This window comes from Lampris incognitus, chromosome 5 (assembly GCF_029633865.1).
Source record: "Lampris incognitus isolate fLamInc1 chromosome 5, fLamInc1.hap2, whole genome shotgun sequence".
Classification (NCBI taxonomy): Eukaryota; Metazoa; Chordata; class Actinopteri; order Lampriformes; family Lampridae; genus Lampris; species Lampris incognitus.
The window spans coordinates 11,189,250-11,213,866 of record NC_079215.1 but is presented as its reverse complement, the minus strand read 5'-3'; the positions used below and the strand labels follow the sequence as shown (position 1 = coordinate 11,213,866).

Genomic DNA, 24,617 nt, shown 5'->3' with positions numbered 1-24,617 from the left:
AGAATAAAATCCAATCCATCAACACATATGCCCTACCAGTCATCAGATACCCAGCTGGAATAATAAACCGACCAAAGGAAGATGTCAGGACATAGAAACGGTTCACAATGCACGGAAGGAACCACCTAGAGTCCAGCAGCCCGAGACTGTGAGGGCCAAGGGTTAATGAGTGTCAAAGCCACTATCCAGGATGAAACAAGGAACATCCATGAGTACATCAGAAAGAGCCCCCCCCCCCAGGGATGAACTGCTGAATGAGTACTTCAGGCAGCAGAAGACAAAGTGGGAGAATGTAGAGGATGTATCTTGGAAGACTAAGCTCGTCCATGGGATGCACCATCAACAGATAGAAGACATGGCTAATAGAGACATCCTACCAGTGACTAGAAAAGGCTGGACTCAAGGACAGCACACATGCTATGATCAGCAGCACAAGAACAGGCAATCAGCACCAGATCGGTTGAGGCAGGAGTCTACCACACCAGACAAGACCCAAGATGCAGGCTGTGCAAAGACGCCCCTGAGACAGTCCAGCACTTAGTAGCAGGGTATAAAATGCTAGCTGTGGAAGTGGCTGGCATTAGTGTACAGGAACATCTGTAGTGAATACAGACTGGGAGTCCCCAAGTCCAAATGGGAGACACTGCCAAAGGTGGCAGAGGTAAGATCCTGGGGGACTTCCAAGTTCCAGACCGACAACCAACCAGACATTGTGGTGGTCAACATAGAACAGAAGACAGCCGTGGTGATCGATGTAGCAATCCCAAGTGATGATAAAAGGAAGAATTAGAAGCTAGAGAAATACCAAGGGCTGACGGAAGAACAAGATCGGATGTGGAAGGTGAAATCCACTAGTCCCAGTGGTAATAGGAGAAGTAGGGGCTGCAACCCCCAAACTGGGAGAGTGGCTCCAGCAGATTCCAGGAACAACATCTGAGGTCACTGTCAAGACTGCAGTCCTATGGACATCTAGGATACTGCACAGAACCCTCAGATTGTTAACCAGGGCTGCAAGGCTGAACCCAATATGCCGACACAGACAGACTCAAGACAGGGTTTCAGTAAAACCAGTGTTAATGCCAGGCAAGACAAGGAGCCGGTAGAGGGGAGCAGACAGGTAACACTGGGTCCAGGGCAAGAGCTTACAGGGGAGGGGGACCTTGACTAAATTGAGAACAAAGGACCTTGTACAAACGACCTATAGGGTTGTTTTTTGGTTGAGGACAGTCTCCGTGTACGTGTACGTAACCTTAAACTGAGACTTCAAATAATAGTACTATTACTTGTACTAAAGGAAATCATGTATAAATAACAAATACAGCTTAAATGAACTCTCAGTTATGACATTGGTCTTGGAAAAAGTAGACAAATTATACAAAATTATGTAAACAATATAATGGCATCAGTTACATTTACGTTTTTTCTCTTTTTGTTTGTCCATCTTGTGCCACTCTACTATTTATCCAAATATCGCCACTTAACAGAGACGGGAAAGGGGCAGGGCCCAGGAAATGTTAGAATGGACCGAACCAAAAGTAATTGGCTAGGAAAGAAAGGCTGACAGATTCGATACCCAACCACAGTGGGCCGGCAGCCCACTCGGCTGGGCCGGCAGCCCCACTCGGCTGGGCCAGTCAGACACACAACACCTGGTTACTTTTATTTAAGTGGGGGCTGGGGTTATTTATATTTTGCGTTGCATTGACCCCAGCGGCCCACCAGGAAAACTCCCGGTGCTCCAGATGGCCAGTCCTCCATGGCTTCTACCACTAAAGCAGTTCCACTGTCAGTGTAGATGGAGAACTCGTGTGGAAGTAACAGAGTTATTAAATCTAAAGAGGAAGCTAGGGTAGTCTTTCAGGAGTTTCCATTCATCTCCAATTGTTGGGCATTCGGGCATCTAAAAACACGAACTTCCATGTGTTCCAGATTTCACTGGCATGGCATGTCACTTGACATTAAAAAGTGGTATGTGTTTTCATAGATATTGCAGTTTTTCTAAGTATCTATGTATGCTGTATAGACATTAACAATTTATATCTTAAAGGTCTTGGAATGTGATAAATGCCAAAAGACAGGAAAACTTTGGCTGCTGTGCAGACATTACAGTGCATTAAGGTAAACATATACTGTACATCTTTCCCTTTTGTATCTGTCCAAGTCAGAGAGTACTGCAGGCGTCGTGTGTGGCTGCCGCCTCTCCCTCTTGTAGCCCCCCTTCCCATCCACCCCTGTATGTCTGTTATGTTTATCTGTCGCCTCGTTTCACCCCGTTTATTGTAAAGGTACTTTGAGTATTAGAAAAGCGCTATATAAGATTGATTTTTTATTATTATTATTACATCTTAATAGTAAACTGTTATTAAAAGTATACATTCAATATAAATTGACATACATTTTCTTTCCTTACAGGTGTGCGCTGTTTGGGAGCTGATGGGGATCGATCTAACTGGACTGTCCACAAAAACTGTAGATGGCTTCCAAGATATTCTCACAGCAACAGACTACTTTTCAAATTGGATTGATGCCTTTCCTTGAAAAACAGTTTTGTTGGGTTACATACAGACATGGCTATCCTGAAACAAAATCCTTTCACATCAGCGAAGGGAATTTGTTAATGACGTAAATGCATTTTAACAATATTATTGGTGGGAAGGTGGTTTATGAATTGCTCTATGGCCTAACAGCAGGTTTGTAGATTCAACATCATTATATGGGGGGGGGGGGGGTGATCCGGAATTTTTTTCCTTCCATTAAACATGGTTTTTTTCTTTCCTTGGGAATCTATTCATTAGCTTATTATAACTGTTTCTTTAATTTTGGAGCTCAATCTCAGCCTCTGTGAAATGTGCATCGAAAGGAGTGTGACAGCAGTTTATCATCCCCAAACAAATGGCCTGGATGAAAAGACCAATGATAACATAAACCAGAAAGTTTTATTATTTTTATGAAACCAGACTTATTAGCTTCTTACAAAATAGGTTTTCCCAACTGTGTTTACATTTTGGAAGCCCTTTGGTCAACAAACAGCAGAATGACTGGAAGCCTCGTTGTTTTCATTAAGAGGTCCACACCGCCACAAAATACTCCCCGTTTCATTCAATGTATGGGAGAGGACAGCGTTCCCGTCAGACGCTCCTGTTGAAGCGAGTGTGCTTATGGAGTCATTTGCATGTAAATAAATTTTGATTCATTATGACGATTACTGTAGATGATCCATAGCTACAATAATGGACAGATCCTGTTTTCTGCTTAATTCTTCTATTCAACCTTTAAGTTAAGGCGTCTGGGTAGCGTAGCGGTCTATTCCATTGCCTACCAACATGGGGATCGCCGGATCGAATACCGTATTACCTCCGGCTTGGTTGGGCGTCCCTACAGACACAGTTGGCTGTGTCTGCGGGTGGGAAGCCGGATGTGGGTATGTGTCCTGGTCTCTGCACTAGTGCCTCCTCTGGTCGGTCAGGGCGCCTGTTAGGGGAGGTAGGGGAAACTGGGGGGAATAGTGTGATCCTCCCACGCGCTACGTCCCCCTGGTGAAACTCCTCACTGTCAGGTGAAAAGAAGCAGCTGGTGACTCCACATGTATTGGAGGAGGCATGTGGTAGTCTGCAGCCCTCCCCGGATCGGCAGAGGGGGTGGAGCAGCGACCGGGATGGCTTGGAAAATAGGGTAATTGGCCAAGTACAACTGGGGAGGAAAAAGGGGAAAAAAGCAACAACAAAAAAGCTTTCAGTTAGAGGCCTGTAGGGGGGTCCGGGGGCATGCTCCCCCAGAAAAACGTTTAAAACACTGTTTTAAACTGCCATTTTACAACAGTTTTCAGCAAAGGAAAACACGTTTCTTGGCCATATGATAAGGCCTCCCCCAGAAGATTATTATTATTTTTAATTTCGGCAGCTAAATTCAATTCAATTCAATTCAGTTCAATTTATTGTCATTAAAAACGATGTGCAGGCACATGTTAAAATTGAAATGAGGGCTGTGGCTTCACCAAACAGTGCAAGACAGACATAGACAAACACAGCAAACACAATATAAGATATACACACATGAAGACCAAAAGCTAAAAATAAGTTAAAAGAGAGCTGGAGTACAAAATATTTAAAAATATCTACAGACATTCAGTGGGTAGCCAGGTTCAGGTGGGCAACAGCTTGGGGGAAAAAGCTGTTTTTGAGCCTGGTAGTGCGGGCTCTGAGGCTCCTGTAGCGCCTCCCAGAGCACAGGGGGGGAGAACAGTCCATGGTTGGGGTGGGTGGGATCTCTGCTGATGCTCAGACCCTTTTGAAGGCAGCGTTTGTGATAAATGTCTTTTATGGCTGGGAGCTGGGTACTGGTGATATGCTGGACCGCCTTGACGACCCGCTGCAGAGCTTTCTGGTCTACTGAGGTGCAGTTGCCATACCACACTGAGATGCAGATGGTCAGGACGCTCTCTATGGTGCAGTGGTAGAAGTTGGTGAGAATTTTGGGGGGTAGACGGGCACTCCTCAGCCTCCTCAGAAAATGCAGGCATTGTTGGGCCTTTTTCACAAGGGCCTGGGTGTTTAATGTCCACGAAAGGTCCTCGCTGATGTGGACTCCAAGGAATTTAAAGCTGGAAACACGCTCCACTTTCACCCCATTGATGTGAATGGGGGAGTGACTGCAGCTTCTAGACCTCCTGAAGTCCACAATCAGCTCCTTTGTCTTCTGCACATTAAAGACAAGATTGTTGGTAGTACACCATGATGTGAGGTGCTCAATCTCATCTCTGCAGGCCATCTCGTCATTGTTGGTGATACGGCCAATGACTGTGGTGTCATCTGCAAACTTAACTATAACATTTGAAGGGTGAGTTGGCAGGCAGTCATGGGTAAAGAGGGAGAAAAGGAGGGGGCTCAGAACACAGCCTTGAGGGGGCACCTGAGCTGAGGGTCAGGGTGGAGGAGGAGTGGTCACCTAACCTAACAGACTGAGGTCTGTTGGTCAGGAAGTCCAGGATCCAGTTACAGAGGGAGGAGTTGAGGCCAAGGGAGAGGAGTTTGGTGGTTAGTGTGGCAGGGATGAGCTGTAATCTATAAACAGCATCCGCATGTATGTGTTGTTAAGTTCAAGGTGGGACAGAGCAACGTGCAGGGCAGTGGCAATGGCATCCTCAGTAGACCTTTTGGGACGGTAGGCGAACTGATGTGGGTCGAATGTGGGGGGGGGGGGATAATGTTTTTGATGTGAGCCAGAAATTAACCATTTTTAAGCTATTTGAGACAAAAACGTAAAGCCTAGACTGAGGCATGGTAGTTGGTTAACAACATTATGATGCTACCAAACCACCAAAACACAGTACTCTGAAATGAATGTAATATATAAAACACTGTATTCACAATAAGGTTGGTGTTCCCCGCTCCGTATTAACGTTATAACCTTTAGAGTTTATCTGACTATCGCAACGTCTCTGCTAGCTAAAGTTAGCCTTCCCGCTCATTGACTAGCATTGACAGGAGTTAGCAAAAACACTGCTACTACTACTATACATATATTTCACCCTCGGGTTTCATCATAACGACAGGTTTATCTTTTAAAAATGGGGAAGTACACTTTGTTTGTGAGGGAATTTACAAACCTGTGAGTGATGATGAACAGAGGAGGATTCACCGCCGCCGCCTTGGGAAGCTGTGAGCGCCACTGACGTCACCGCAGTCCCGTCTCAGCGGGCCGCCGCCAGTACCAAAGACATGGGGAGGGGGGGGTGTTGTTGTTGTTAATAACTAATACTTTTACATATTGTGGGATGGGAATGACATGAATTCAGGCACATACAGGGAGTATATATCCAATATTAAATATATTTAAGCATATATCTAGTAGTGGTTATGTTTGTTTATTTGGGGGGGGTTTTGTCCCCCCCCCCTTGTCCCCTCCGTCCGCCCCGGTTCCGACGTCCTTGTTTGGGATCATGTTTACAGAATATATGGAATCAATTAACCTGATTTCTTACAAACTGGATGGTACCTATCATTCAGCTCGTTTCAGCGTGGTGCGAGATGGCGGTGGTCATGATGGGATTTGTGTCTTGACACATAGCACACCATAATCTCATTCCTCGAGGAACTTGGAGGTATGAATAAAAAAATGTTCCTCATGTGGTGACCCACATTTATATATCGAGAGACATTCACCTAAGAGGACGGTGTACCTTTAAGGGAAGAGGCGAGAGGTCAAATAATGCACTTCCGCTTCCGGTTCACAGTCAGTTCAGCGTCGTCGTCGAATGTATGACATGCTAAGTTGGAGCTAGTAAACTACCTCGACTACGTCTACTCTCACGTCTCCTGTCTCGTTGTTTTCTAACTCCACACTCATATTTAAAACTAATGGGAGCCAATATGTTTCTAGGGAAGGCAGAGGACGACTGTGTGATTTGCTTCATGTAAGAAAGTGATGCGGACAAAAATATGATTTGAAATGGATTTACATATCTAGATGCTCTGTTCGTGTTATTTCTCACATATTACACACATCTGGGAAAAAAGGTATTTGCTTGTGTAAACTACTAATAACACACATTAGCCCCTAGCTAACGGGTCTGACCCTTTAGCCGAGCGGTTAGTGATGTCGCCTTGTGGTGCAGTACACCCCGTATCGAATCCCGCACCGGGCAAGAAAATAACCGGTTATACTTGTATGGACTATCATTTTTATCCGAGTTATGCTGATTGAATTTTCATCTTTGGATGAAAACACATCAAATTGAGCAATTGTGAAATCGTTTGTCTTCTGCTTCGCATATTCTTACTGCATTGTTTCAGACGACTAAGTTATTACTTTGTTATGTGCGGTGTGACCTTGCCATAGATGGGCACATTTTGAAACACATAAAAAAAGAAAAGAAAAACAATCGATCTACGTCTGTAAAAACAAAAAGAAAATGTGGGGAAAATAAAAAAAAACCTTGGTGTGCTGCTGTTCTGTTGTTTTCATATATCACGCTTGTGTCCAGAGCTAATATACCCTTCTACTACTCATTCACAAATGTCCTTCACTGGGGTGAGCTCTGTAAGACCAATAGCCGTGTTATTTTTTACATAATGATAGATACTTTATGTTGGTCATTTGTTTGAATCGATAATCCATATGGAATATAAATGGTGGGGTTTTCTGATAAGGCACGACATGCCATCAAAATGTGCGGCACATTGCTTTAGGGCCATGAATGATATTTTCTATGAGACCAGGTAATATCAGTATCAAATATCAATATCAAAATATGCCACCTATAGTTTTATGTTGGTAGCATTTTCTGATCAGATAATGTAGACTATCAAAATGCGTCATGCAAGATTTATGTCAGCAGCAACTTCTGATGAGGTAATTTAGACTCAAAACGTGCTAGTTAATAGTTGTATTCTGGTAGCATTTTCTGATAAGGTAGATATCAAAACATGGTATATGCCCAAGGGCGTAGGGGAGATTTTTCATGGGGGGGCAAAACCGTGTAGGGGGGTCCGGGGGCATGCTCCCCCAGGAATTTTTTTTTTTAATGGTTTTAAACTGCCATTTTATAACAGTTTTCAGCAAAGAAAAACATGTTTCATGGCCATATGATGATGATAAGGCCTCCCCCGGAAGATTATTACTGTAAACTAATAATAAGACACGTTAGCCGCTAACTAACGGGTCTGACCCTTTAGCCGAGCGGTTAGTGATGTCGCCTTGTGATGCAGTACACCCCGTATCGAATCCCGCACCGGGCAAGAAAATAAGCGGTTACAATTGTGTTCACAGTAAGGTTGGTGTTCCGTATTAACGTTATAACCTTTAGAGTTTATCTGACTATCGCAACTTCTCTGCTAGCTAAAGTTAGCCTTCCCGCTCATTGACTAGCATTGACAGGAGTTAGCAAAAACACTGCTGCTACTACTATACATATATTTCACCCTCGGGTTTCATCATAACGCCACGTTTATCTTTTAAAAATGGGGAAGTACACTTTGTTTGTGAGGGAATTTACAAACCTGTGAGTGATGATGAACAGAGGAGGATTCACCGCCGCCGCCTTGGGAAGCTGTGAGCGCCACTGACGTCACCGCAGTCACATCTTCGCCAGTACCAAAGACATGTGGAGGGGGGGGGGTGTTGTTGTTAATAACTAATCTACTCATATATTTTCGGAATGTGTGTGTGTGTGGTGTTAGTGTGTGTGTGTGTGTGTGTGTGTGTGTGTGTGTGTGTGTTAGTGTAGATAGCGGGACCGAAAACTAAAGCATTTATGATCCTAATTCTTTTTGGAGGTGGTAGGTATTGTCTCAGAGAGTAAGGGGAAAAATCCCAGAAAATTAAAATTATGCATAATTATGCATAAATATGCAAAATATGCATTTTTCTAAAAATGGCTAAAAACCACCTTTCTCGGCATTTCAGATGATTCTGAGCATCTTGGATTTTTTTCACCTATATAAAAAAATTTCTATGACAAATGTTTTGGCATTATGCAAAATATATGCATTTTTGCAAAAGTGCACTCATGATCCTAATTTTTTTTGGAGGTGGTAGGTATTGTTCCAGAGAGGACCAGAAAAATAGCAGAAAATTAAAATAATTATACTAATTATGCATAATTATGCATTTTCTAAAAATGGCTAAAAAACACTTTTCTCTGCATTTTAAATGATTCTGAGCATTTGGGGGGAGGGAGTGGGAGTGGGGGGTGGGGGGGGGGGTTTAGGGGCAGGGGGAAGGCGGTTAGCTGGCAGGATGAAGAGGAGGGAGATTTAGACGGGTGGATAACCAAACCGCTACATTGTAGCGGGGGTTCTTCTAGTACTTTTACATATTGTGGGATGGGAATGACATGAATGCTGGCACATACAAGGAGTATATATCCAATATTTATATATATATATATATATATATATATATATATATATATATATATATATATATATATATAGTAGTGGATGTTCTTGTGTATGGGGGGGCCTTCTCCGCCTCCCCCCACATTGAGGGAGACTTGCCCCCCCCCCCTTCCGATTCCGATGCCCTTGTCTGATTTTATGCGATCAAGGCGTGCTTCCTATAGTTTTATTCAGGTGGTATTTTCTGGTGGGGTGATTTAGACCATATCCCGACACGCTGCCTGTAGATTTATGTCAGCATCAATGTCTTATAAGGTCATTCAGACGATCAAAACGCTGACAGCATGCCACCCATAGCTTAAGTGTGTTGGTGGGTTAACAAAGATTACAAGGACGCCCTTGCCATCATGTAAACTAGACTGTCCAAATGCCGTCCGTTTCCTGATAGACGCTGTGCCCACTATTGAAATTTGCGTGACAGTATTGTTCCATAAGAGAAACAAGGCCATCTAAATCCTTAAAACGTTTGGTGAATTAGTACAAATAACAATTCACTTAGCATGCAAACAAAGTAAAGGACTGCTGGCCTTTTTTTCTTCTTTTTTTTTTTTTTTTTTTGCTTTTGAATTGCGGTAGAAATGTCCGATAGGGTGGCAAAGATAAATAGATATGAGTATAAATGTGTAATCCGGGCGGCAGGCGGGGAGACACCCTGCACAGGCCGCCAGGCCATGTGGCACGAACTGTCGACGAGGCGGGACAAATGGACCGAACACCGGCAAAGACCTGTCCCATAACCAGCGGCGTTCTGCGCGGTGACGCGTATTGTGTGTGCAACAGTGCCATCGTGTGGCGGAGAGAGGAAACGCATGGAAATGTAGCGTTTAGGATACCTCGAAAGAGAGACGTTTTGTCCTCCCAGTTGCAAATTGAACGTTGGCATTAACTTACGGTTCCCTCTAATTCTTCTAATCCTTTTTATTATTGTTATTTTTAGCCGAATACGTGTTGTTACAGTGTGAGCCTAAGATGTTGAAACGGATTGCCCTCATGATAACACAAGACGACACACAGCTGCCTGAAGGCATATTAACAGATAAATAAATAATCATGTGCTAAAGGATGGAGCCACACTTAAGGCTGCATTCAAGACAACTCGGATTTGACTGAAACTGAACACGAAACGCCAAATATCATGCCGTATATTATCCCCAGCAGCCTGCACACTTGGACCCTCCACGAAACGACCTTTTGACCGTCTTACTCGCTGACCGTGTCACGTGTACTTGTGACGTTTTGGTCTGTGGAGTAATTCTTCTTTCTCGTGCACTTTTTGTTATTAATACATGTATTATGTGTTATTTGTCTTTATGTGGCACTGAGGTCCTTGTGAAACGTAATGTCGTCCCCTTGTATGTATGAGACATGCATATAAGGCAATGACAAATAAAAGCAGTCTAAGTCTAGGAAATTTAAAAAAAAGCACGACTTTCTGCCTTTTCTACACACAAAGGAATGATTGAACAACTTCCCATGCCAAGCATTGCTGTTTGCTCGGGGAATAATGATAATAATGATAATAATAATAATAATAATAATAATAATAATAATAATAATAATAATAATAATAATAAAAAGAAATAGTCACATGCGTTTCACTATTTCATTTTAAGCACTTTTGTTTTTTGTTTGTTTTTGTTTTGTTTTTTTTGATCAAGGTAATACAGCTAAGCTGGCTAGTGCAAAGAGTGGCCAATAGATGTCATAACATTGAAATTCCACATATTGCTATAATACATGCAAAACACAATTGATAATAACAGCCATCACATAATTACGCAACCAAAATGTTCCTTAAAATGTAAACACTTTTCCTGTATTATCAGGAACTATGGATATACTGACACTGTTACACTAGTTGACTCAAGTTGAATACTAACAGCCATATATTGTGCCAGAAATCAAATTAAAATAAATTTAATATATATATATATATATATATATATGTGTATATGTATATATATGTATGTATGTATGACGTTCTGCACTATCTACACAAAAAGGAATGTTTGAAGAGTCTTATCGAGGAAAGAAGACTATTTCTCAAGCCATTTGCTTCCGGTTACTTCAAAATAAAAGTCTCTGCACATCCAATGGTTTGGCTGAGCCACCAAACAGGACAGGGACTGACTACAACGGACAATTAGGTCTGCAGAGAAAATCGTTGGTGCCAACCTGCCTGCCATTCTTCAACCTGCCTTCCAGACTCAGGAACCAGCAAGCAACATCACTGCAGACCCATCACACCCTGGTCACAGCCTGGTCCAACTCCTCCCCTCTGGCAGGCACTACAGAACACTGTACCCCAAAACATCCATCCATTATCTGAACCGCTTATCCTGCTCTCGGGGTCGCGGGGATGCTGGAGCCTATTTCAGCAGTCACTGGGCGGCAGGCGGGGAGACACTCTGGACAGGCCGCCAGGCCATCACAGGGCCCAGGGTACATTCAAGGCTGGAATGGGTGCAGATCAGGGAGCAGATCTCTGGGGCTGTCCACAATGTGATTGGGTGGCTTGGAAGGCAGCAGCTGAAGGTTTTTAGGAAACATCTGGGACAACCAGATATAAAAAGTTTCTTTCCGTGGGCTGTCGTTCAAATGAACCCCTGACACTGTCAAATAATTCCAACCATGTTGTGTATACTGAACTGTACATTATATGTATACTGGTACACTCTGTCATGCCCATCTACCTCAGGCATGTATGTAAGTAAACTGCTAGCATCTATTTCAGCATCTCTGATATATTCTCTGCACCACTGCATCTTATCACCTCTTATTTCCATCCTTGTGTATATAGCTGAAGATTGTTGTATTGTTGTGTTGTTATTCTATGTTAAGTACACTGAGAGAGCCTCGAAACTGGAGTCAAATTCCATTAGTACGTGCAAACCTACATGGCCAACAAACATCATTCTGGTTCTGATTTGTATATACGTATCCCTAAATACAATGGGTCAGATCGGTATTCTCTCTAAATTAAAGCTAAGTTTAGGGCAAGGGATGTCTAACAGCCGTAAAATGAATGAATGAATAAACATTTCACTACATCCTAGGCAGTCAGCATGCTCCTCTGTGTGTATTACCATGGATAACTGTTTCTCAGTGAATTGGGTATTTAGAGCAAAGGCCTTAGCTGGGACATTTGGTTGTAGCATACCAAGCTAGCTGGCTAACGGGTCTGACCCTTTAGTCGAGCGGTTAGTGACGTCGCCTTGTGGTGCAGTACACCTCGTATCGAATCCCGCACCGGGCAAGAAAATAACCGGTTACATTGGTGGCAGCGGTGGGATCCGGAAGTGTGCAGATCCTCAGAAGTCTCTTCGGAGCGCGGGAAGAACAAGCGCGAGGGCGCGCTTCCGGGGAGGGCGACGACTGTAAAGTACTAATAAGACACGTTAGTCCCTAGCTAACGGGTCTGACCCTTTAGCTAGGTACTGATGTGTCTTATTAGTAGTTTACACTAAGCTAGCTGGTTATAGCATACTAAGCTAGCTGGTTATAGCATACTAAGCTAGCTGCGGGGAAAGTGATACAATGAAATCTGTTCTGTGGCTCAACGAAGGAACACAAAGCCTGTTCAGAACCCCTGAACTTCAAGATTTGTTGTTTCTCACTTACACTCGTAAATAAAAAGTTTGCAAAAATGACAATTTCATTGAAATTCAAGAGGTAAAAAAACTCTATAAAAAATATGAAGGGGTGGAGTTAAACCTTTTCATTTTGTAAAGTTCCCTGGATGTTTCAACTTTCTTTTTGAGGCCCGCCTATAAACTCAGCCTTTTTTCTTAAGAACTACTGTAAACAAACTGCTTAAAGGTTGCTCTTGTGAAGCTATGTATTAAAAAAATGGATCTGAAAAGGTTTACCAAAGGACACAACTGTCCAAAACGTGTTACTGCCCTGAATGGAGAGAATGTAAAGTTTCTGCAATTTATAATTTGCCAACTTTGGGTTTAGTGATAGTGAAAACTCTAAATTCATTTCACTTAAAAGCTCGGTGTCTCTTGTTATACAGCAAATATAACAAGAAAAGCAAGGTGAGAAGAAAAATGTAGTACACCGCTATCACCAGTAGATGTCAGTACAATGCAATAAATAACGAGACAGGGAACAAGGTTATTTTCTTGAATACAATCTTCCTTAATAGAAAATATATCTTTAAAACCATTTTTATTCGATATGTACAGAACTCTTTGGTCTGTTTTGTGAGAATATTTACAGATTTGTGTCACTAATACATTTATAACTTCAAATGCAGGTTAACGCTCAGCAATCTGATGACTAATGCTTCAGGATAAAAGCTGAGCAGCTAATTTAGTGTAAACAATGTTTCCATGAAAGGTTTGTGTTGGTCTGTATGTGTTTGGATTGTAAATTGCATCTATATTATTAACCTATTTTTATCATGAAAGAGATCACATTCATCCTGAAAAACAACCATTTCTGATTATTCAGTACATGACTTAGTACAAACACTTCATTTTGATGTTTTCCTAAAGTACATTGTCTTTATATACCTCACATTTTTTTAACTTTCTGATTAACTGAACAAGAATATCTTAAAAAATGAATTATGACAGAGTGAAAATATATACACAATAAGTCCAATCATTTTTGTTGCTGTTGTTTTTGATGGTGGTGTTTGTATGAGTGTGGTTACACGTGTGTCAGTGAAGTGTTTTACTCGCAGACTGTGCTAGCATATCAAGAATGCTTGCATCCATGTTTTACATTGTTCGTTAAATTGAGTTGTTATTTCAGTGTAGTTCTGTAATCAAAATAAATGAATTTACAGGGGAGTTGCAGATGTTTGAGAGTTGGTTTTTTTTTGCAGTAAATAACAGGAACTGCTCAGCTCACTGAACTTATAACTTCCATACCTAAGCATAATATTGCACACTGCTATTCCTCAAATGCAACCAATGAGATGTGGCGGTGAGAGGCAAAAAAGAAAAAGAAAAAAAGTCTTATGAACTGGTCTTTTTGTCCAGAATTGCAGCATCTCGATTCTGACTGTCTTCATAATCTTGTGTACTACTACTATATTATGTACTAATTTTGTTGCACTGCTGCCTTATTCTGTGATATCCAGTTTGGGTATCACAGAATAAGCTCTGTTTTCAACAACCTGATTGCAATCTAGTAGAGATGTTACTTCGCCTGTACTTTAATGCATGATTAAGAATGGGTTTTGATCATTGCTGCAGTCTGTTAGTCATGCCAAGTGCTATGCAAAGCTTCTGGTGAAACAGAGCCACTCTCTCTTTATGGACGGGCCAGTGGAGAATGCAGCGAGACCTCAGCATGCCCCTGCGCAGGTACAGCGAGCAAGAAAGCTTGTAGTCCTGCACATCCTGTAGGAAGACCAGAAGCACAGAGTCCCTGCTGGCCTCAATGACCTGGTGAAGCACATGGTGGGCTTTAAAACTGGATGAGGAAAGACAAGGGGAAGAGTGTACATGATTAGAAAAACAGTGATATAGAAAGACAGACGGGTGTTATGGGGGGGTAAATAACATTTTGAAGTGAGTGTAAAACATAATCCCACTTAAACCTTAGTATGACATAAAACTTTAATCATGGAGGCAAACCCCTTGATGCTTAGATACCCTGTAAATGATTTCTAAGACTAAATTTGAATACATAATGCTTAAACAAAGCAATGCAGAATTTTTTTTACCGTCTACACCAGTGGTCATTGAGGAGACATTCGGTGACGACGAACAAGACTTTTCTGGACCGTCTGATGTTACCCACGATGGATTCAAGCCGCGACATGCCAGGCAAAGAGTCTCGGTCCTCCAGACAAAAGGCACACTTTTCATTTTCTAGAGGGAGCAAACTTTTCTCCACCCACTTGATGTCCTCCTCTGCATGGATGACATAAGCGTCATATTCAAACTCCCGTCCCTCGTTGACTTTGGCGTCGCTGAAACCTAATGTGCGATTGATCAGAATGTTCCAATAGAAGTGAATCCTCCAACCATGAAAACGTACCAGGAGTGCAGTCATAATCAGTGAAATGACAGCAGTGCTGCTGAGTATGAAAAGGGCCTGAAATGGGCTCAAATCTTTGCAGGACAGTGGATCAAAGTCCATGATGGTGTGGTTGAAGTAGGCTAGCGGAGTGTTGCACTTGTAAATGTCTCTGAGATAGGGAACACTAGCATTGGTTTTATTCAACCATGTTACAAACCACAGAATGCTTTCACAGGTACAGTCAAAAGGATTTCTGTCCATAAACAGCATGCTGAGGTTGCGCATAGGTGACATGAAAACTTCTGGCCTCACAGCTGTTATGAGGTTTTTCTGCAGGTGTAAAACCTGCAGCGAGGGCAGGCCATCGAAAACTGTGTCCTTAAGACTGTTCAAGAGGTTGTTGCCAAGGTTTAGTTCACGAAGGTTACCCAACCCACTGAAAGCCCCCACAGGAATCTCATCCAGCCCATTATAGTCCATATACAAGATAGCTAAACTCCGAAGGCCCTTCAGAAACAACACTGGACCATCTGGGTTTGCGCTCTTCCAAAGTCGGGCCAAGTTATTGTGTTGAAGCTTCAGTACACTCAGGTCAGCAAGTCCTTCGAAGACATTTTTATTGATATTAGCAATGTTGTTGTTACTGAGGTCCACAAAGGTGAGTTTGGACAGGTGACTGAATGGGGAGGTATCCAAATACAAATTGCTTGTCAGGGCTTTGGCTAGCATAAGGGTTCTGAGATTGGGAACATGGATGAAAGATGTGGGGGTCAGAGTTATTGTTTGGCGATTGTTAGACAGGTATATTTCTTGAACCTGAACCAGGCCTTGAAACTCTTGCCCTGTGAGAAATTGTCCAATAAAGTTGAAGCCAAGATAAAGAGCTGTGAGATTCCTGAACATGTTGAAGGCTCCTGGGCCTATACGCGAGATAGCTGTGCCTGTCAGGTTCAGCTTTCTTAGAGGTGATGCTGCAAGTGAAACAAATGTGTTATTGTCAAGGTTTTTCAGTGTTGTGCAAACGCTCCAACCCATATCGAGATCATGAAGACCTGTCAAGCCTACAAAAGTGTGCTCTGTGATGCCTTGAATTGTATTATGCTCCAACACCAGGCTCTCTAGTGTACTTAATGGTTTGAAGGAGAAATCCTCAATAGCTAGGGATGAGGAAGCGTGTTTGTTCCCACGTGAGATATGTCTCAAGTTGAGCTTTTTCAAACTGCTGAGACCCTGAAATGTGGACTTGGTCAGGGCGCGGATGTTATTGTCCTCTAGAAATAGAGTCTCCAGTGAATCCAGCCACTGAAATGAATCTCCTTCAATTTTACTAATGCTGCTATTGGACAGATCAAGAAAGGTGAGATTGGTTTTCTCTAGCCCTCTGAAGGTTATGTTTGTGACCTTGCTCAGCATATTCTTCCGGAGAGATAGGGTCTTGATGGCAGTTCCAGACAGTTCCGAAGAGAGTGCAAAAGTAATCTGGGGGCTCAGATTGCACCCATCCATTGTTAAATTTTGTATTCTTGCAATGGACTTGAAACAACCAGCTGTAATCTAAAATTTAAAAAAAAAAGTATTAATCAAAAGACATTGAATAAATCTTACAATGAGACCCATTGCACGGTAGAAATAGAAACAGAAGAGGTAACTGAAAGGAAGGCACTTTCACGGTAGTTCTGATTCTGACAGCACCATTTCATTTCCCGTTTCACAGAAACTTACGTACCGTTTTCAGGTGCAGATATGATAGGTTGAGGATTCGTAAGTCTGATGAACCACTAAGAAAGGAGAAGTCATCTTTGTTGAGAGTAGAGATGTCATTGCGAGACAAGATGAGGGCAACAAGGTTGGGGAGTTGGGGCCGAGTGCCCAGCGCTGCCGAGACCAGTTTGTTATGGGATACATCAAGGAAAAGCAGGCTCTGTGAATAATGCAAAACGTGTAAGCGTTCATGTCATATTGCACACAGTAGTTATTACGTCCTGAAACCACTGTAAATACTATTTACTTGTGTCACTTGATCATAATTGTCACTATATCACAGTATATAATAGGGGATTTTTACAGCGTTAGAGTGACAAAACACATCTTCACATCAAAGATACTTTTACCTTTAGGGCAGTGAAGGGCTCTCCTTCTAGCTTCAGCCTATTGCTAGCCAAATTTAGCCACGTTATATTGGTACAGTGGCTCAGATCCCTTTCTTTCAGGAGAAACACTTCATTGTGCTCCACATTCAGTGACTGCAGCAGTGCCAGTGTCTGACACAAACCCTCCTCCAACCTGGTGATGCTGTTGTGGTTCACATCCAAGTGGAGGAGTCCTTGGTATGGAGCTAATGAGGCAGCAGGAAGCTTCCCAAGTCTGTTGTGAGACATATCTAGGCTGGTGATATTCCTAGGAAGGTCGGGAGGGATGGTCTTGAGGCTGAGGTGGCTACAGTCGGCCTTATCATGTTGAATAAGGCAAGCTGACCGCCCCTTTTGAGAGGCCATGCAATAGTGCACTCCGCTCATTAAATAGCTCACACTGCATATCCATGATAGGAGGAGGAAATGAGCTTGAAGCATGGCTTCAAATGGCTGGATACCCAGAACTGCAGGGGGGTGGGGGGTTGGGGAGACAAGAGTAGAATAAATACAAACTGGTAGACATGTTTTCTGTAAAAAGATTTTACACGGATTTATTTCAAAAGTTGTTTAAGTATCAAAATCTGTTTACATCAGACATTTTAATCATAAATAAATTTTACAAATAAGCGTTTACAGCAATTTTCCAATGTGGCTTGCAGTTATTTTTTTAAGAGTAGTTTCAATTTTAAGAGATTTTTTATTTTATTTTATTTATTTAGTTTTGGAAGTCCTCCCTCGGTGGTTTGAAATTACATTAGGGGAGATCAGGGTTGGTTGGCACGCCGTATCTCTCTGGCACAATTTACGTTACAATATTCTAACCAGCAGTGAATGAAAGGTTAAGGTCTCAGCTATAAATGAATATGTTTTAATGTACACAAATGTTTTCGAAAATTAGGCGATTCGTGATTAAAATCACGTTGTGCATTTGTGCCAACCAGGCCCATCACGGGGTTGGTTGGCATGCGTTATGGGGTTGGTTGGCACATTGTTGAAAATGCTAGTTACCAAAAAATGAAGCAACCAATAGAAACAATGTGAACATTTAATTCAAACAAGAACCAGAAAACGTGAACATTGAATAGAATATATGCCCATTTTTAAAACCAAACAACATTTTTAAGCAATTCATCAGTAGGAATGCCTAATTACTATGGCCATTGACCATCCAAAATAATAATAATTAACTATATTATATTACATGTTATATAATTGCACAATATAGTTAATATAATATAACATTAATATAATAGGCCCTGTGATGGCCTGGCGGCCTGACCAGGGTGTCTCCCCGCCTGCCGCCCAATGACTGCTGGGATAGGCTCCAGCATCCCCACGACCCTGAGAGCAGGATAAGCGGTTCGGATAATGGATGGATTAATATAACATTAATTAATTAATATTATATTCAATAATAGTAATATATATTAACTATACACATTGCTTTTAATCTTTCGTATGTATGTGTGTGTGTGCGTGCGCAGAACATTGCCAGCTAAAGTTAGCAACTGGTAGCAATTGTGATCAAGCTAGCAAATATGAAATCGTATTAGCCTTTAAGAATATCATTTAAGATTATAAACTTTGACTCAATTTTCATTTTATTTTTGCCTACCTGGGCGGGGCTGTTAAGTTAATGGCAACATATAAAACATATGATGACAAAATCACCATGAAAACGCTGACGCGTACTTTTGGCTCAGGATTACACGAGCGTGATAAGCGGCGAGTAAACAACGAGTTTCTTAAAGGGACAGTAACCGCAATCTTTTTAAAGGGACAGATACCCCAATACCCACAACCCACCCGCAATGTCCCCGCTGCCGTTCAGCTGTTAAATGGTAGATAGTAGGCATCTGTTGTCTGCAGAGCGCTTGTTTCCTTGGTCCGTATGTTTGAACTCCTTTGGTTCTCCTTGCCCACTTCTGCCTTGGTGTTTGTGTGTTTTGTTTTTGTGTGAGAGTTTTATTACACTGGCTGCAAACTAATTTCCCTTTAAGGGACAATAAAGATATTTTGACCTTTGACCTGCCTCTCTCACACACACACACACACACACACACTCGTGTATAATACATGTTTACCATATTTTTACTATAGCGCTGACATTTGACCCAACTTTGTGAGGAAACTGTGTTTAGCCACCATCACTCATCACACACCCGCGCCTCTCATATCAGAAGGTAGCTGACTCCTGCGTCTATTAACTAGAAGTAACACATCAGCGATATCTCTGCCTAACGCAGCTTTTATAATACTGTAGCGAATTCGGGGGGGGGGGGGGCAGTCGGCGACCGCCGCAGCCGGGACGCGAACCCGTGGCTCCCACATCGCAAGCGACAGCGTTAACCAGTCGACTAAAGGGTCCGACCCGTTAGTAAAAGACCGACGTGTCTACTTATGCATGCACGTTACAACGCGTGTAGTCCACTCCACAGACCACTTCTTTTTTTGTACTTCCAATACTACAAAACTGAAATGTTACCCTCACAAAAAAATGTAAAATAATTAACGACTTTCAAATGTTTAAGCATAGTAGACGAGTTCAGGTCCAGAAAGCAAACATTTTTTACGTTACATTTTTTTTTTTGTTTCTGCGACCTTCAAAGGAGCAGAAAATAGTTGCGTGCCAACCAGCCCCCCCGTCTACTGGGAAGGTGGTCTGCCTTCCGTCCCGGGTCTACCCGGTCCCGGAAATGTTTCTGCTGGCTGCACAAATGGATTCAAAAGACCTGCTGCGACGCGACACGCACGCACGATCCCGACATCGTACTGATCAGATCCCCTTATTGATCATCCCGCGTGCACAGCTGCTCTGTAAATGTACAGAACTATATAATATAGTCGCCCCCCCTCCTCCCCCCCTCGTCTGCCCGCACGCAGGCTGGCGGCTCTGCAGGTTCTTACCGGACTGCGTCGCCCCCCTGATCGGCCAGCACGCCGTCTGTCGTTCCAGCGGTTGTTTTGCCTGCCGGGCGGCGATCGCCTGAAATACAGGAAGAGGAACACGAACCGCCGTGGGTTCGGTTATATCCGAGGGCGAAGGAGATGCCAAGGAGGCGCCCGGTAGGCGGTCTTTGGGTGAGAGAGAAAGAAAAAAAAATCGGATCGCTATTTCCTCATAAATGAAAGTAATAGATCGCCCCTAAATGGGCGGCGGCGGCGCGGAGCGCTGCGGTCAGCCTAAAACGTGTCCCTGCGCCGCTACTAGCGTAAGGACGGTAAGAAGCGGCGCGGTCTTGGCATTTCGTCGGCGCCGGTCAGAATAAAAGCTCCCGAGTCTTCGTGGCAGTTCGCGGTGTTGAAAATTAAAATACAACCTGGCGTGTCGGCGAAATCCCGTCTGGTTGCGCACGGCGTGGTGAAATGGCTGGTTTGATTGTAGGAAGAAATGGCATGTGACGTGGGGCGCAGGGAAAGGTAATTGCGCTGACATTTGGGGTTTCGGACCCGCTTTCTTAGGAGAGCTCAGCGTCGGCGGAGCCTCGCCAGGTGACCCGCGGGCCACGCAGGACGGGTGCGAGGCTCCGAAATGTACCGCAGCGAAGTCCCTCGAGGGCCGGATAGTCTGAGACTTTCCGGAGTATCAGGACTTGAAATGGGCGTTTTCGGAAAGGTCCTAAATACACAATGACCCCGGCTGATTTCTTCAAATAGCTCGGCAAAATGTCCTCATATTTCACAAGAAAGGGATAAAAAGTGACTCGGCCATCCTAAATTGGCCCTGTGATGGGCTGGCGGGTGTCTCCCCGCCTGCCGCCCAATGACTGCCGGGATAGGCTGCAGCATCCCGCGACCCAACTGGGATAAGCGGCTTGGATAATGGATGGATGGATGGGTGGATGGGTGGGATTAAAAAGCTGAGGAATGGGATTTTTTTTAACAATCAAAAAACTTTTTTTATGTTAGCTCAAATTGGGCAATTTTTCATAACAGCCATATTTCGCTAGTGAAAGGCTCCATTTTTTTCTAGCTAGACAAACAAGCAACTCTCACATCGTAATTACTATTATTATCATTATTATTATTCATGTTTCCTGTTTTACATCCTGAAGAGCCGGGTCCAAACTATGGACCTGATGCACTGTAGGGCAGATGTCACTTGATTGACAGTACTCGTCATAATATGTGGGCTGTTCCGAGTGGGGCGATCCTCTGGACTGCATGGATGCTGATGTTGCCTGGGATACGGTTGGTGAACGTTTCCACTCCCTTCTTCATGAGTCCTGGAGCTCCGATGACCACTGCTGTTATTATTATTATTATTATTATTAGCCTAGTAGTATTTCGTGTCTGAGTGCAACCCAAGGAATTGTTATATTTTTCATAAAACCTGGTACCTACAAGGAAATTGAAGTTCGGCGTTTTGACTTGACGCGTATTACCGTGTTTACACTATTATCAGCGCAAAACAAAATTACAACGAGCAGCTGGCAAAAGCTGCATAGTAGCCACAACAGACACGAAACGAGGAATTGAGAAAACTGGTGAGTTTCACTTCGACAATCTACCGTTTCGTCTTGGGTTCCGGCGTTTCGCAACATGTACTTTCACTACGCATGTCCATCAGTCCATCATCCGGACCGCTTATCCTGCTCGCGGGGATGCTGGAGCCTATCCCAGCAGCCACTGGGCGGCAGGCGGGGAGACATTACTGAGCGGACCAGGATGTGTAAACAAACGCCATGTGCGGGCGAACCATTCCCCCATTGGTCAGAACTTTGGGTGGGAATTTATACAGTCTTCCGGGGTGACCACCTGCGGTCTGTTTCCACCCGGCATTAATCATACAAACCATAAGTGAATCATTTGCATCATCTGTACCTATGCTCATAGGCGCATTAACATTTAGGGGTACTATAGGCCCTGCGGCCACAGCAATGGCGCAAATAATCGGGCCATGAAAATAAAAGATAAAGACTCGGACTCGATAATTAACAAGATGCCCGACCGTTCAGATTTAAAAACAAAAACAAATCAAATCACTGTGAAACTGCTTTACCCATTTCCTCGTGAAGTTGTTTCTAAAAAGAAACAGAAAAAGCTGTCACTCATATAACTAGGCCGTCACGCGCATTTAATTGATTAGCTTGCCTCAAGTTCCAATATGCCACGCGGCAACATTAGTTCAGCACCCGCGTCAGTAGACAGCGACTAACGGTGAATGGAGGTGCCCTCGCTCCCAATCAGTAAACAATGTGAAACTCGTCTAATACCCCTTTTCCACTCCATGGCACCGACTCGACTCGCTTCTGTGTCGTTTTCCATTACCGTAATGGTACCTCCTCAGTGTAGCTGTTCGTCATAGCGACGCCCGTTTTACAAGTTCAAAATGTGCTTTCACGATAACGCCGCTCAAAAATGCGGCATTGTAGTAGAGGACGCCCGATCTAAAAATGGCGCCTGTTCATTCCTGTGAGAATTGCTTGCCCAATACGGTAGAGGCTCGTTCCCATCGATGCAGAGACCGGAAACGGAGTTGAGAACGGTCAACTGAGCATGCGCGAAATGCCTCTACCACGCGCCCCGCGTAGCATCCAGGCGCTAGGATTCTAGGAAGACCCGCCCCTGCTCTGCGTCTGATTAGCTAACTTTAACCCTAACCCCGCCCTAACCCTAACCTTAACCTACCCAAACAACGGAGGCGTCGACGACTTGCGCATGCTCAGTTGACCGTTCTCTGCATCGATGGGAACTTTAAAAAAAAATATTTTTATTGAACATTGTTCATATTCATGTACAGATTCTTGAAGAAAGTTCATTATAAAACAAACATGGCAAATATACATTCCATCCAAAAATACATAGAGATATCCAAAGTGCCAAAGGGAACAGTATGTAAACATTTCTATACAGTATATCAGGAAGTACATAGAGGTTGACAAATATACGGTATCACCGATGGGAACTAGCATCTACCCTACGCCCATGGTGCTATCCCATGCGCACATTGATGACGTAGCGACGCAGTGACGCGTTTCTCTGACCAATCAGAGGTCTGCAATGATTTTGGTACACGCTCCAGTTTTGTTTTGTTTTTTGGAACTTCGACGAAGGTGGTACCAGGAAAGTGGTAACAGTTACCAAAATGCCGGTACTTTCCAGTAGTGGAAAAACGACAAAAGGGCGAGTCGAGTCGAGTCGAGTTGAGCCGGTACCATGTAGTGGAAAAGAGGCACAAGACAATACGTCAATAACCAGTGCCGGATTTACCTATCGGCTTGGCAGGCTGAAGCCTAGGGCCTCAAAATCTGATCGACCTTTGATGCCTGTGTGTTTGCACAATTGTATGCATATATATATATATATATATATATATATATATATATATATATATATATATATATATATATATATATATATATATATATATGTATATATATATATATATGCAAGTTTGTGTGTTTGCATAGTTAATTTGTTTAGTCGATACGTGTTGTAGCTATTAAGCTTGACTACTCAACAACTGACCCTACTTGTTTGTCCAGCCATGCAAACTAATTGTACCATGTATCACAAGATGTGGCTCACAACTACCCAGGGAAGAGAAAAACAACACAAGAAGCAGACTTTGGACCCTATGATAGAGTGAATGGGGAGGGGGGTCATAAATGGTTGTCATTATACTTGTGTTACCCTCTTTGAAATGAGTGTGTTTCAAATTGAATGTTTCTTTATTTTAAGACAGGGACTTTTGTTTAGTTAGAAGAAACAATGTTTTTGTCAAGATCATGTCTGGTCGGCTTGGCTATCTGTAGATTGCAACAGTTTGCTCAACAGACGTTATTTACCGTAAATGTGTACTGAAGTTCACCCTAGATCATGTGCTCAAGAATTTAGCGCAATATCACACAAACTGTACACTTGATTTTGGAAGGACAAAGCCAACCAATACCATGGTATTTCAAAAATTATTTACACCAGTTGAATGTAATAATCCCACAAAATCCTGGGCAGTCTGTTTTTGGTATGGGCCTTGGCTTGTAGACCACCTTGTTCACTGCATTTTCTTTACTTCTTTTTTTTTAATTCAAACTGGGACGCTGTCATTCAAAACAGGGAGGGTTGACTGCACATTTTGACTATTACAGTTATAAAGCTGCAACTTTGTAAACACGTAAGTAAAATTATTTTGAAAATACAATTATTCCCAAACAGTCATTATTTGGGGAAAAAAAAGGGCCTCAAAATCTAGGGGGCCTCCAGCAAGGCATATGATATTTTTGACACCGTCATAGGCCTTTCTTACACATGCTGTCATAACGCACTGTAGTCTGTAAACAACCCTTCTGTAAATATTTCCATGCTTTCCATTTCAGAATAATACCGTCTTAAGCCGAGAACGCCACACTAGCATCGATCTCTGTATTGATTTTGTCCTCCCAGGAAAGCAGTGAGATAGATAAGCTGAAAACACTGCTGTGCAAGCATCTGCAGAGGACGTTGCCGTTTTCATCGGTCAGGTTAGTAGTAAAACTACGCTGATTTACAGCGTCTTTGTTAACGATAGGAAAAAGCATACTCGTTTTGTAAACGGTTTTTGGAGGCAGATTTGATTCAGATTTTGCTTTACAATTGTCAATAAGGAACAATTCTTCAAGAAAAG

General features: G+C 42.9%; 1 protein-coding gene across 1 annotated transcript; it reads right to left on the bottom strand.

The window, feature by feature from the left end:
• Positions 1-13,029: 13,029 nt before the first annotated feature.
• tlr3 (toll-like receptor 3) lies at positions 13,030-19,992 on the bottom strand. The gene is made up of 5 exons (XM_056279819.1): positions 19,919-19,992; positions 16,991-17,475; positions 16,606-16,800; positions 14,581-16,433; positions 13,030-14,327 (listed from the first exon to the last, which is right to left on the bottom strand). The coding sequence occupies exons 2-5, from the start codon at positions 17,447-17,449 to the stop codon at positions 14,096-14,098; spliced, it is 2,739 nt and encodes a 912-aa protein (XP_056135794.1). The 5' UTR covers positions 17,450-17,475; positions 19,919-19,992; the 3' UTR covers positions 13,030-14,095.
• Between the last annotated feature and the right edge of the window lie 4,625 nt (positions 19,993-24,617).